Source organism: Bufo bufo, chromosome 2 (genome assembly GCF_905171765.1).
Source record: "Bufo bufo chromosome 2, aBufBuf1.1, whole genome shotgun sequence".
NCBI classification, from domain to species: domain Eukaryota; kingdom Metazoa; phylum Chordata; class Amphibia; order Anura; family Bufonidae; genus Bufo; species Bufo bufo.
Window position 1 is genome coordinate 507007290 of NC_053390.1, and position 14523 is coordinate 507021812.

Below are 14523 nucleotides of genomic sequence, written 5' to 3' on the forward strand. Positions count from 1 at the left end.
ACCCTTGGCAACATAGGCCTCCTTAACTGCCGATCTAATCCAACGGGATATGGTGGCCTTGGAAGCTTGCAGGCCCTTGCGACAGGCCCTTGCGAGAACCCTCAGGGATCACAAAGAGGGAGTCTGACCGGCGAAAGGGCTGAGTCAACTGAAGATAGAAGAGAAGCACCCTAACAACATCCAAACGGTGAAGCGAACGCTCCCTAGGATGAGAGGGGTTAGGACAGAAGGATGGAAGGACAATCTCCTCATTAATGTGGAACGAGGACACCACCTTAGGGAAGAAGGAAGGCACCGGGCGCAGAACGACCTTATCCTGATGAAACACCAAGAAAGGGGATCTGCAAGAGAGCGCAGCAAGTTCAGAAACTCTGCGAAAAGAAGTAATCGCCACAAGAAAGGAGACATTAAACGAAACAAAGGAAAGAGAAATATCCTGTAACGGCTCAAAGGGAGAGGCCTGAAGAGCGTCCAAGACAATGTTGAAGTCCCACGGTTCCACAGGACGAAAAGGCAGAACGCAGTGAGCGACCCCCTGCAGAAAAGTTCTCACTTGAGGGCGAAAAGCCAGGGGTTTCTGGAAAAGAACAGATAGGGCCGAAATCTGACCCTTGAGAGAGGCCAAACGAAGACCCTTGTCAATGCCCGACTGGAGGAAGGATAAGACCCTGGGAATGGACAGGTAGAGAGGGTGAAACTGAGCAGCCTAACACCTGGAAAAATAAGTCTTCCAAGTACGATGATAAATTCTGGAAGACTGGGGGCTTGCATGCGTGGAGCATAGTCTGAATAACAGAATATGAGAGACCGCGGAACCTCAACAGCCACACCGTTAAACGCAGCTGATGTAAATTCGGGTGGAGTAGAGGACCTTGGGAAAGGAGGTCGGGACGCAGAGGGATGCGCCACGGTGTGTCTGCGAGTAGGAACAGAAGATCCACGTACCATGCTCGGCGAGGCCAGTCCGGGGCCACCAGAATCGCCGGAACCCGGGCCAACTTCAGGCGCTTGAGAACCCTGGGAAGGAGCGGAATGGGAGGAAAGAGGTAAACGAGACCAAACTGGGACCAAGGAAGGACCAGAGCATCTGAGGCCAGCGCCTGAGGGTCCCGAAGCCTTCACCAACAGGTCGTCCAGGTAGGGAATCACTGCCACCCCCCCCCCCCCCAGTGCGGAGGAGAGCGATTAGAGGGGCCAGGACGTTCATAAAGACCCTTGGGGCGGTCGCTAAGCCGAAGGGCAGAGCCACAAATTGGAAATGCAGAGAACCCACCGCAAAGCGTAGGAACTGCTGATAGGCCACGGCAATCGGAATATGGACGTCCTGTATGTTGATGGATGGGAAAATAATTGTATAGCCGGAGAGGCTATTCTACCAGACCCCAGGTACTGTGCCCCACGATGCAGAAGAAGCAGCGAAGAAGAGCAGGAACAGTCTGAATGGCGATCCAGGCTTTAGCTGCAAAATGGAGACTCTTCTCCCTCAGCTCAGCTCAGCTCAGCTCAGAGACGAGACCGCCCCATGACGGAAAAACCCGCGCCTAGCTGTGATAGGAGCAGGCAATCCATCCTGTATGTTGATGGATGACAAAAATACGCCCTCCTCCAGGGAGGCAATCACCGACCGGAGCGACTCCATGCGGAAGTGTTGGGTCCGAACCAGGCGGTTGAGTGCCTTCAAATCCAGGATAGGACGGAGGGAGCCGTCCTTTTTGGGGACCGTAAAAAGATTTGAGTAAAATCCCTGGAAGCGTTCCGACTCGGGGACAGGAACGATCACTCCGAGGGACTGAAGGTAATGAATGGCCCGGAAAAAATCTGCCGCCTTTACGGGAGACTTGGGGGGGCGTGACATGAAAAACAGACTTGCAGGAAGAGTGGAAAACTCTATTCTGTCGTCCACGCTTGCACGCCACAACTCCTGGATGTCGAGCAAGCGGCCCCCCACATGTGGTAAAGAGCAGTCATGCAGAAGACGCTTTCGCAGACTGGGGCTTTGAAGGCTTGGGGCGAGAGTGCCAGGCAGGTCTGGCCTTGAAGGAACGCCCCCCCCCCCCCCCCCCCCCCCCCTCCTGCACATTGAGAGTGTCTCTAACCACCTTAATGAGGTCCTGCATGGCTGCAGATAAAGTAGAACTCTGCTCTGATACAGAATCTGAGTCAGAGGTGTCCCCAGGAGCGTCAGAAGCGGCGGAAGACGAGACTTCGCCTCTCTCAGACTTGTCCAGGGAGTGACCCGAGGACTATTAGGAGGAGCGGGACGCGGCTGAGATCACTTAAGGTCTTTTACAGGACCTGGTGTCGGAGCGGGGGCGAGCCCCTTCAGCAGCATGGTCCATGTGAGGAGCAGAGACTGCCGCAATTTGAGCAGGCCAGCGGTCCAGTGACTGCACCATGGACCGGGACAGGCTGGCAAGGTCGCCTATGGCCTGGGACAGTGAGGCGGCCCAATCAGGAGGAACCGCTACCGCAGGGGGGGCCAGGGCGTCAGTAGGGGGCATGGGAGCAACGCACTGCGCGCAGAGCGAGTTAGGTTGCGGGGGAAAAGCTTTACTGCACTTAGAGCAAGCATAGAAAGTAGGTACCCAAATAGGCACTCAGGCTTTAGGGTCCGTACTAGCAGAGGACATGATGGCAAAAAGAAAATAATTGTATAGCCGGAGAGGCTATTCTACCAGACCCCAGGTACTGTGCCCCACGATGCAGAAGAAGCAGCGAAGAAGAGCAGGAACAGTCTGAATGGCGATCCAGGCTTTAGCTGCAAAATGGAGACTCTTCTCCCTCAGCTCAGCTCAGCTCAGCTCAGAGACGAGACCGCCCCATGACGGAAAAACCCGCGCCTAGCTGTGATAGGAGCAGGCAAAGAGGACCCTCCCAGAGTGAGGAGGAGTCAGGCCGAAGCCCGGGAAGAAGGAGGGGGCGATCCAGGCTTTAGCTGGAGAGTTAGCACTCAGAGAAGAGGGCCCAGCAGGGATTGCCCATAACCGAAATAAGCCCCTAGGAATAGCCAGCAATGACCCTCTGCCCCCTTGGGGGAAGACTATGGCCGAAATGAAGCTGCAGAGCCTGGGGGAAGAGCCCAAGGCCCCCCCAATGTCCAGCACATGCGTCCCCTGTGGCGTGCCCCAAAGCCCAATAGCCACCCTAAGTGCAGACGCCCTGGCCAAGAGGATCAGTGGTAAAGCGGGGGGAGAGGGGAGCTGTACTTACCCTCTGACGTCTTCAGGCGCAGCAGTGTCACCTCATCAGCAGACTTGACATGGAGCCCGTGGGAATGCTGGCAACCCACTGTGGCGGCAGTAATGGGGACTGGGTGACCAGCGGTACCGAAGTACGCGCCCGCAGAGGGTGCAACTAAAGTGGCAGCCCACGACGGAGCAGCCCCTGCAGCAGGAGAAAAACCTGCATGAAGAGAAAAAGAAAGAAAAAATAAAACAAAATAGCAGCAAGACCTGCAGGAAAAAAGCAGGTCGTGTCTGCCTCTTAAAGACACTAGAAAAAAAAATGGTTTGCTCCTGCATCTGCAGTGGCTATAGCCCAGATAGGAGGAGCCAACACTTTTTACTTCTAGTGGCAGCTGGGCATATACCCATGGTGCTGTGTCCCCCAATGCATTCAAGAGAAATACATTTTTCCATGTCAAACCTGTCCATAGCTCCAGGCACCCATTCTTTTTTCGGTGGAGCAGGAGTTTCTGGGTCACATGATTATTGCAGTGCCACCATGATAGATTCTCTTTAATAAATGTTCTGAATTATCAGACACTGCATATACCCAATGTAAGGCCACAATACAGCTCTATACTGTGCTGTCAAAAAGTGTTTGCCCTTTTCCCAATTTCTCTAATTTTTGCATTTGGTCACACTTGAATATTTCAGATTATTAAACTATTTTTAGTGTACGGCTCATGGCAACACTTGTCGTGGCCAGAATGGTAGAGTAGCGGTGATCCCATACAAATTAATGGGATTGCCTTTGCATATCACAAATTTTTTATCAAAGGACTCCTAAAAAGCTCAAATTTTATTTCTATCACTTAAAATGACCTCCTAGTGAGGTCTAGTTAAATATTAGCTTGTGTGAACTAAATCAAAATGGATACGAAAAAATAATCATGGGAGAAATTGGCACAGGTTTCTAGGGCAGAGGGGGTACACTAAAGGGAAAAGCTTTTCCTACAAATACCCAACCTATCCCTAAAGCCCAGAGGTGATCCCTCCGTCCTCCTGCCTGTGCTGACTTTCCCCTCTTACACCCTATAAACTTATAAATGCTTCCAAGTACCCCGACGCATTTCCCCAGTAAAGGTTCCTCAGGGGGTCAGTGTGGGAAGGCTAACATAGGTCAAACTTATTGTTAACATTTAACCATGGGTAGTTTAGATACTTTCAGATAAAACAAAAAATTATATGTTGAGATGAAGGTAGTTCCATCTGAAGTTCCCAGATAAAAACGTAACTGTTAAAAAATATTAAAAGTAGCCTTAGCTACTAAATGACTGCAAGCCATCACACGTTTGCAGTTGTTAGTACCAAGGGTTACAGTTACTTTTTCACATGGGTGATATAAATTTAGTCTTCGATAAAGCTACAATTTGTTTTCACTTGTGTTGTCTTTAGCTTATATTAAATTTAGTTGGATGATCTGAAACATTTAAATGTGACAAATCAGCAAAAATAGAAGAAATAAGTTAGGGGCAAATAGTTTTCTCCGTACTGTATGTAAGTTGTATAATTAGTACCAAATACAGGTTCTGATCTCATCCTATAAAATTACAAAAACCTTTACTAAATTTACAGCAGTAGCCAAAGTGGGAAGTTTCATTGTTTTACTAAGGTTCCATGTACACCACCATATCAGTTTGCAGTCCACAAACCGCACTTACGTAAAATACAGATGCAGTCCACGTGCCCTCCGCATTTTATTTGCAGACCCATTGTTTTCAATGGGTCCGGGGTCCGTATCTCTTTGCAGAACAGACATCAGGATGTGGAAAGCACACTGATCATCTGTGTGCTTTGCGCATCCACATGTCTGTTCCACAAAAAAAAACATAGAATGTGTCTTATACTTGTTTGTAAATGGGTCAAAATTTGCAGACCGCAAAACGTATACAGTTGTGTGCATGAGGACCAACACTGATGTTTGCATCACATTTGTGTGACAAAGAGCATCCATATTGGGTTCACTTTTGAATTACCCTCTGAGAAACTAATGGTAAATGTGTCACTTTCTTAGGGTGCTGGCACACAGTGCAGTTCTGACATGCATTCAAGATGCAGTTTTCAATTTAGCCAGTTTAGCAGCCTCGTTAACCCCTGTTATTCTGCATTGTGGGAATGCTTTAATTAATTTCAGTTAGCTACAATAAAAAAACTGCATCCTGAATGCATGTCAGAACTGCACTGTGTGCTAGCACCCTTAGGCCTCTTGCCCATGACCGTATGCCCTCCGAGATATACGGTCCGTGAGCGAGCCATATGTCCCGGAGGAGCATTGATCGTGCGCACGGGAGCACACAGCATCATAGATTACAATGATGCTGTGGACGTCAGGCCACCCGCGGGGCCATTGTCCCGCACTCATATGATCGTATGAGTCAGGGACAATAGCCCCGCAGGTGGCCCGACGTGCACAGCATCATTGTAATCTATGATGCTGTGCGCTCCCGTGCGCACGATCAATGCTCCTCCGGGACATATGGCCCGCTCACGGACCGTATACGGTCATGGGCAAGGGCCCTTCGTTTGTTCTCTGAAATGATAAAGCCCCAACTTATGGTAAAACTGTGCCAAATGTACATTTTGTGTGAAAATTCTTTTAAAGAAAACGTTTAGACTTACTGAAGGTACGGCATTTGGCTGTGCACATGGAGTCCAGATGTCCGGTATTGACGTTTCCAATAACTGGAGCAGTTCATGATAAAGGTGTTGCAGTTCTCCAGCGTCCGTATCATAAAGAAACAGGACCAGCACTTTCAAGAGACTGTTTATCTCCTCTACAAAAATACAAATCAGTAGAAAACAGCAAATTCCTTTTTATCCTTAATGCAAGACTGCATCAGTCAGTCATTTATTTATTTTTACTTCCGTCTTCAGTGAGGATACAGAATAAGAATTACTTTATTTTTGATGACCAAGCATAAAAGTTATGCCAGCTCAAAATGGTCCTTGACCTGTGTCAATGTCAACTTGAATTCCTGGTGACACAACTTGCCCTTGCGGGGGCTGCTATTAAACAGATTTAGCAGTCACGGTGACAGATCTAGTACTATAAAGGAGCCTGCAATAACCACTTCCCTGTCACTTTAATTTCTAAACGCACAGATCCAGTACTATGTCCATTATTATGAACTCCTTCAACATATGTGTTTTTGCAAGAAAAATCTTTGAACTCATGCGATACCCCAATCATTGCAAGTAAAGTCGAAAGGCAATCAATGCCATCCCCGCATTACGCTGTTGAGCGATAAAACAATGAGGTAACACCCCAACCCTTAACCACATTAGTGACTGCACATACATGGGTTTTTTTTTATAGTGGCTCTAACAGACGGGATAAAAAAAAAAAAAGCCAATCCTGTGGCACCTAAATGGTTTCAGAGGGAAGGGGCTCCTTCTGCCACCTCATTAGTCCTCCAGCAATATGATGGTGGGAGGGGGTGGGCTATGGTTTCTATGGCAGCTGGGGGGCTAACAACAACTTCTGGGTCTGCCACTTACAGAAGCCCATTAGGCCCTGCCAGAGGTAGATTGTAGAATGACTCTTTCAATGTAAAATAACAGGTATAATAATACACTGAACTGTGCCGGCATCCTCCATTGTACGCATTTTTTGCTGTGGATTGCCGTTGTCTGCGGACCGCACGCGGAGGAATTGCTCACCCGGTTATAGACGCGCTACAGTGTCTGAGTTTGAAGCATTTTCACCCGTTTATGCCACTTTTTTCAGTGAGTTTATAAAAGTGAATATAGAATAAAAAAACCATAATGGGTATCACTATATTCACACTGACCTAATCTCTACAATTGTCACATTGTTTATACCACAAGGTCGCTGACTGAAAGGTAGACAGTAAAAATACCACTTAAAAATAAGTTATCTGGCCGGTAAGTGACTATATCGGGTGTAAGGTGGAGACACTAAGAATATGAGGAGACGCCCCTGTTAGCTAGTTGGGGTATCTGAGCCCAACGCCATTGTTCGCTTTCTCCCTATATGATATCTGTTAATAATGGGAGTTCTGGGCTTTTTTTTTTTCAATACTCATTGTGAATGAGTGAACAATAACATAACAACGGTATAGTTCGGGGCATGGATGCTGTGATACCATTTATTTATTGTGATACCACAACTCACTTCTCATATTATCCACTACACGGACAATTTCTCCCAATGCTTCCAGAAGGGCCAAATCCTCTAGGGGACTACCTTCCTTCAGACTGTGCTTTTTGCGTTCGGCTTTTCGACGATTCTTAGATGATCTCCTGTACGGAGGAGGATAGGGTCACAAGTTTGACAATCAACGTATACACCATCTTTATTATTCTGACAACTTACGATGAAATTCTTGAATTACTGTGAGAATATTTCCCACTCATATCACTTGCTGTCATGATGCTGCTTGTGTCTGAGAACAGGTCAGATTCTAGGCCTCCTGGGAGTTCATCATCTAACCCAAGAAAAGATATATATCATTTCAGTGTCCAAACTAAAGTGTTGACAGTATTTTGTGTTACTAAACTAAAGGTAACTTTCAAGAACAAGTGAAAGGTTAAAGGGGTTGTCTCCCTTCTGCTAATGGCATTTATCATGTAGAGAAAGTTAATACAAGGCACTTACTAATGTATTGTGATTGTCCATATTGCCTCCTTTGCTGGCTGGATTTATTTTTCCATCACATTATAACCTATTTTCTTCCAGGGGTCATGGCCGCCATTGCAACGCAGATACAAGTTGGTCAGGATGGTAGCTGTTGCGCATGAGTGCTTATACGCACCCATGGTCCCGGCCGCCAGAGAGGCCGGCACTTATCCGTATAGTGTGCAAGCACGGCCACCACTGCTGGATTACTGGGTGGTCGTAACCATGGAAATTAGAAGTGTATAATGTAATTGAAAAATTTATCCAGCCAGCAAAGGAAGCAATATGGAGAATCACAATACATTAGTAAGTGTCTTGTATTAACTCTCTCTACATGATAAATACCATTTGCTGAAGTGACAAAACCCCCTTTAATGGAGAGAGACTCTCCAAATTACTGCAGGGGCCAGTGGCCATCTAACCAGTCGGGATCAGGAGACCCCAGTTCTGGGGAAAGACTTGGGTCTCAAAAGGTGGGACCGGCATTTATCAGTTAAACCATATTGTGTAAGTAGTGTAATGGCATGCATGCAGTGAGTGAGTGAGTGAGATCTATCAAAAGTGGAAGGAAACGTGGAGAAGCTGCCCATAGCACCCAGGTTCCAGAGTCTTCGGACTTCCTTTGTGCTAGTTCTGCTAAGCTGCCATGTGTCCAGAAGATCTACAGTTAATATTAACCTATATGTCGCTTATAATTTCCTAAAAAGTACGTACATCTGAATTAGTTTTAGACAGCATACATTTATAGGATCATAACATTTAGGCGTACCTAGTAAGCCTTGTCTTGCCATTTCTTTCATGTCTCGTACAACAAAAAGTCGCTGCTTGTAACAAATGAATGTTGTTTTCTGGATATCCAAGAATATTATATAATTTTTTTTAGCTATATCAAGAAAATATCAGAAGTTATCATCGTTATTACATACTATATTAAATACAGATACTATACGGGGTGCTTTAAGCTATTTAAGCTGAAGTTATTTACCTTCCAGTATCGCAGGCTTCATATTAGTCTCTATTATATCAAGACGTTTGTATTTGTGTATCTATGGGAAGAAATATAGTCACTAATAAACAAACATTTGAGCGATTGTCTAAGGTTATAACAACTTAACCACCTTTGTAAAATTCATGTCCTTAGGATAGGCCATCAATATAAGATAGGTGGGGGTACTGAGAGTTAGACCCTGACCTATCAGTTATTTAAAGGAACCGCGTCACCTTTAATATATGCCATGCACAGGTGGTTGAGACTAGGCAGCAATACTAGGCACTAGGCATAGTATGGAGCTATGCTACCAAACAATGATGAGGGTGTAGTACTCTCCTTTCAGACACTGACACCATGTGGAGAGTTGCCCTCCCCCAATCTAATATTGATGGATTAGGATAAGTTAGCCCTTTAAAGTGTACATTTAAGGTCAGTTTTACACACAGTCAGGGTCATTTATCAAACTGGTATAAAGTACAAATGGCTTAGTTGCCCATAGCAACTAATCAGATTCCACTTTTATTTTTGACAGATCCTTTGGAAAATGAAAGGTGGAATCTGATTGGTTGCTATGGGCAACTAAGCCTGTTCTACTTTACACCAGTGTGGAGGGGGCTGGCTAAAATGCAGTGGCCAGATGTTAGTCACTAAAAATTATTAATTTTTTATGATGTTATACATCAACAACACAAAAATTATTATTGATCATATAAAACGGGGTTCCCAACTGACCCACATATTTAGAAGGACTTCCCAACCAGAACAGCAAATTATAAACAAAGTACATCCAATGAAGGAGATAATATCCCAAGAGTAACCATGTCCAACAGAATCATACTTAGCAACAGGCCAGGCAAGTCCTCCTCCCTCTTATACATTCCCGTCCAGCGCAGTCATAGCTCTGCCACCTCCACTAGCCAGTAGACACACTTCACTAATATTTTCCATCCTGGTGAATCTGAACTTCATGAACATTGAGACACCTCACTGCATACTTTGGAGAATCCAGGAAGGTGGTAGTCCCTAATGCAATGATCTGCAGCTTAGCTTCATACACCATAGAATGTGGGACTTGTAACTGCCGTAGCCATTTCTTTCTGTCCAAGAATAGGGCCCTCTTCTTCCTAGATATTACATCCCAATCTTTGTAGCACCGCACTTTTACCTACACTTGGCAAGGTGGCCTGTCCAATACACCCAGAAGGCAGGAGACCCTATGTACTCTCTCCACCGCAAACAAATGGGACAGTCTCCTTACAAAATTTTTGGAGCAGACAGTTCTCAAACACTATATCAGGATCAGACCTTTCAACATGTTCAAGCACTCTAACTAGATGAAGAATATTGCAACGGGGACTACTTCCCAGGTCATTCATATCTGCAAATAACACAGTCACTTCTTGAGAATTTTTCTGGGTAACTCTTTGCAGTGGAGGTACAGTATCCTCAATTTCTCTCACTCTACCTTCCACCCACCTTCTGAAGATCCAAAAAGAAGAAAAGATCATATGTAATAAAGGCTTATATTTAGCCAAACTTCCAGATACAGAAAGAAAATAAATTCTTCAATAATCCAAACAAAAACGTGTGCTGCCTTCTTCTTTTTGGACTATATGCTTTGGGCTGTAAGAGGAAACTATACTCCACTTGAGTCCTAAGGAGTGCTGTCCAAGTCTGTATTTTTGACCTTCTGAATATCATGCTGGAAAATATAGACACAACTTGTCTAAATCCCAACTAGCTGACAGTTTAACCCTTTCTACCATTTTTGTTTTGCACTCCCTGCCTTCATATAGCCATATGAGGGCTTGTTTTTTGCAGGACAAGTTGTACTTTCCAACGCCACTATTTAATATTGCATATGATGTACTGGGAAGCGGGAAAAAAAATTCCTAATGGGGTGAAATTGGCAAAAAATAAAAATGACATTCCACCACAGTTTTATGTTTTTTTTTTCCATTTACGACGTTCGATAAAACTGACCAGTTACTTTCATTCTACAGGTCAGTACGAATCCGGCGATACCTTATATGGTTTTTCTCGCGATTTGATAGTGATAAAATAATAAAGTGGTGAGAAAAAAAAATCTTATTTTTGTAAAGGAAAAATAACTGCATAGAATATTCATATATAGGCTGTTAATATGTTCTCCCCGTGTTTGTGTGGGTTTCCTCCGGTTTCCTCCCACACTCTACAGACATACTGATAGGGACATAATAATAATCATAAATCAAACTTTCACTTTTTAATACTTGGTTGCAAATCATTTGTAGTCAATTGCAGCCTGAAGTCTGGAATGCATAGACATCACCAGACGCTGGGTTTCATCCCTGGTGATGCTCTGCCAGGCCTCTACTGCAACCGTCTTCAGTTCCTGCTTGTTCTTGGGGCATTTTCCCTTCAGTTTTGTCTTCAGCAAGTGAAATGCATGCTCAATCAGATTCAGGTCAGGTGATTGACTTGCCCATTGCATAACATTCCACTTCTTTCCCTTAAAAAACTCTTTGGTTGCTTTTGCAGTATGCTTTGGGTCATTGTCCATCTGCACTGTGAAGCGCCGTCCAATGAGTTCTGAAGCATTTGGCTGAATATGAGCAGATAATATTGCCTATTACACTTTAGAATTCATCCTGCTGCTTTTGTCAGCAGTCACATCATCAATAAATACAAGAGAACCAGTCCCATTGGCAGCCATACATGCCCACGCCATGACACTACCACCACCATGCTTCACTGATGAGGTGGTATGCTTAGGATCATGAGCAGTTCCTTTCCTTCTCCATACTCTTCTCTTCCCATCACTCTGGTACAAGTTGATCTTGGTCTCATCTGTCCATAGGATGTTGTTCCAGAACTGTGAAGGCTTTTTTAGATGTAGTTTGGCAAACTCTAATCTGGCCTTCCTGTTTTTGAGGCTCACCAATGGTTTACATCTTGTGGTGAACCCTCTGTATTCACTCTGGTGAAGTCTTCTCTTGATTGTTGACTTTGACTCACATACACCTACCTCTTGATCTGGCCAACTGTTGTGAAGGGTGTTTTCTTCACCAGGGAAAGAATTCTTAGGTCATCCACCACAGTTGTTTTCCGTGGTCTTCCGGGTCTTTTGGTGTTGCTGAGCTCACCGATGCGTTGCTTCTTTTTAAGAATGTTCCAAACAGTTGTTTTGGCCACGCCTAATGTTTTTGCTATCTCTCTGATGGGTTTGTTTAGTTTTTTTAGCCTAATGATGGCTTGCTTCACTGATAGTGACAGCTCTTTGGATCTCATCTTGAGAGTTGACAGCAACAGATTCCAAATGCAAATAGCACACTTGAAATTAACTCTGGACCTTTTATCTGCTCATTGTAATTGGGATAATGAGGGAATAACACACACCTGGCCATGGAACAGCTGAGAAGCCAATTGTCCCATTACTTTTGGTCCCTTAACAAGTGGGAGGCACAAATGCAAACTGTTGTAATTCCTACACCGTTCACCTGATTTGGATGTAAATACCCTCAAATTAAAGCTGACAGTCTGTAGCTAAAGCACATCTTGTTCACTTCATTTCGAATCCATTGTGGTGGTGTATAGAGCCAAAAATGTTAGAATTGTGTCAATGTCCCAATATCTATGGACCTGACTGTATGTGGTTAAAAACAGATGGTAGTGTCCCTTTTAAAACTGCATGTAAATAAGTATATACGTGTACGCCTTGTATCCACTAAGGCCCGCTGGATCTGCGCACTGGATCTGTGAGATGGACACAACTGATATAGGTGAACCGCACTTCAGTGCACAGATCCATCATCTATCCACTGATGGCACCAAACAGAAAAACCAAGTGTGCAGTGTTTTTCTGTCCGGTGCTATTTGCCATCTAGCATTACAACTGATGCTCCAGAAAACTATGGGATCAGTTCTGGCCTCAGTTCGCCTTCGGCGTTTTCCGCTTCATGCTGGAGGGGCACTGAAGCGGATCTCTGGACATATGTGAAGGAGGCCTTATATTAGTGAATGTAAAAGGACAGGAAACAGTAAGAATGCAAACCTAGCATATATTAAACCACATCATGTAAAGTTCTCCATTTACATATTCTAAAAGACAACAGTTTACAGAAATCAAAATATCATACCAAACGCAAGCAATCTTCCCAAAGAGCTCCTTCCAGCAGTAAAATAATTGCTTCTTCATAATCCTAAAATGAATTTAACATTGTTAAAGGGAACCGGTCACCGGTTTTTAACCATAAGAATCAACGGCATCCTGAGATAGTTCTCCTCCACCCTAATCATCCTAAGTTAAACACCTCCAAGTACTTCTTTTGCAGTCCACTTTTGCTTTTTTCAAGTTATGTAAATAAATGCTTACCTCATCACTTCCCATTCATAACCCCACCTCCCGTTATAAGAGTGACAGAATCTAACGGTCCTACCCTCCTCCCAAACTCACGTCCCAAATCCCGCACATGTGCAGAACCAGTCACCTCACTCACTGATGAAAAAAAAATCTAGAATATTCGCAATTACGAAGATCTATTACTATATTCTAGATCTTCGCGAATTCTCGAAGTGCCGATATTCGCGATAAAAACTTGTGTATAGAATATTTGTGATCAACACTACTACTGATCATATAATGTATACTGCGCAGAGTCAGAGAACGCTGGACTCCTCTCTGAAGCATGGAGGAGACAGGACTCAACTAAGGTTCATTTACATATAGGGCAGTAACATTTATTTTAAGTTTTTCTCTGAACTGATAGTTCGTTCAGAATTGATTTTAATATTATTGTTAATGTATTAAAAAGTATTTATATAAAAGTGAGTGGATAAATAGGCTTGGAAAGTGATAACTTCTCTTTCGGTGACGTCATCGGCACAGGCGCACTGAGGGACTGCTGAGGAGGCGAGCGTCCTTATCTCAGAGCGCCTGCGCCGAATTAACACAGGCGCGCGATTTTTGAAATGCTGACAGGGCTGGCCGGAGGAGGAGATCGCGGCTGGCCCTGTCAATCAACAGAAGGAGGGGACGGTTTTCTGCGGCTGCTACCAGCAAGTAGACGCCCTACTTGCTGGTAGAAAGGTAATTAGCATATCATAAAAGTACGTTTTTTGCAAAATCTACTGAACGAAAATTATTAATAACATAATGTATGGCAATATGGCAGGATAGGGATTATAAGTACACAAAAAAAAAAATGAGTTTAGTGGGGTGACAGAAGCCCTTTAACCACCTCCCGACCGCCTAACGCACGGATGCGTCCGGAAGGTGGTTGATTCATTCCTCCTGGACGCATCCGTGCGTCATCTCGCGAGACGCAAGATTTCCTGTGAACGCGCGCTCACAGGAACGGAAGGTAAGAGAGTTGATCTCCAGCCTGCCAGCGGCGATCGTTCGCTGGCAGGCTGGAGATGTGATTTTTTTTAACCCCTAACAGGTATATTAGACGCTGTTATGATAACAGCGTCTAATATAACTGCTACCTGGTCCTCTGGTGGTCCCCTTTGTTTGGATCGACCACCAGAGCACACAGGTAGCTCAGTAAAGTAGCACCAACCACCACTACACTACACCCCCCCCCCCGTCACTTATTAACCCCTTATTCACCCCTGATCACCCCATATTGACTCCCTGATCACCCCCCTGTCATTGATAACCCCCTGTAAGGCTCCATTCAGAGGTC

General features: G+C 44.9%; 1 protein-coding gene across 3 annotated transcripts in view; it reads right to left on the reverse strand.

The window, feature by feature from the left end:
* ELP1 (elongator acetyltransferase complex subunit 1) overlaps positions 1 to 14523 on the reverse strand; it is a 119135-nt gene that overhangs the window by 7806 nt on the left and 96806 nt on the right. For all 3 annotated transcript variants that reach the window (XM_040417844.1, XM_040417843.1, XM_040417845.1), the window contains 6 exons: positions 12973 to 13035; positions 8849 to 8909; positions 8633 to 8746; positions 7561 to 7672; positions 7360 to 7487; positions 5844 to 5998 (listed from right to left, as the gene is read on the reverse strand). In XM_040417844.1, coding sequence (XP_040273778.1) covers positions 5844 to 5998; positions 7360 to 7487; positions 7561 to 7672; positions 8633 to 8746; positions 8849 to 8909; positions 12973 to 13035 — 633 coding nt within the window. The remainder of the gene's footprint in view (positions 1 to 5843; positions 5999 to 7359; positions 7488 to 7560; positions 7673 to 8632; positions 8747 to 8848; positions 8910 to 12972; positions 13036 to 14523) is intronic.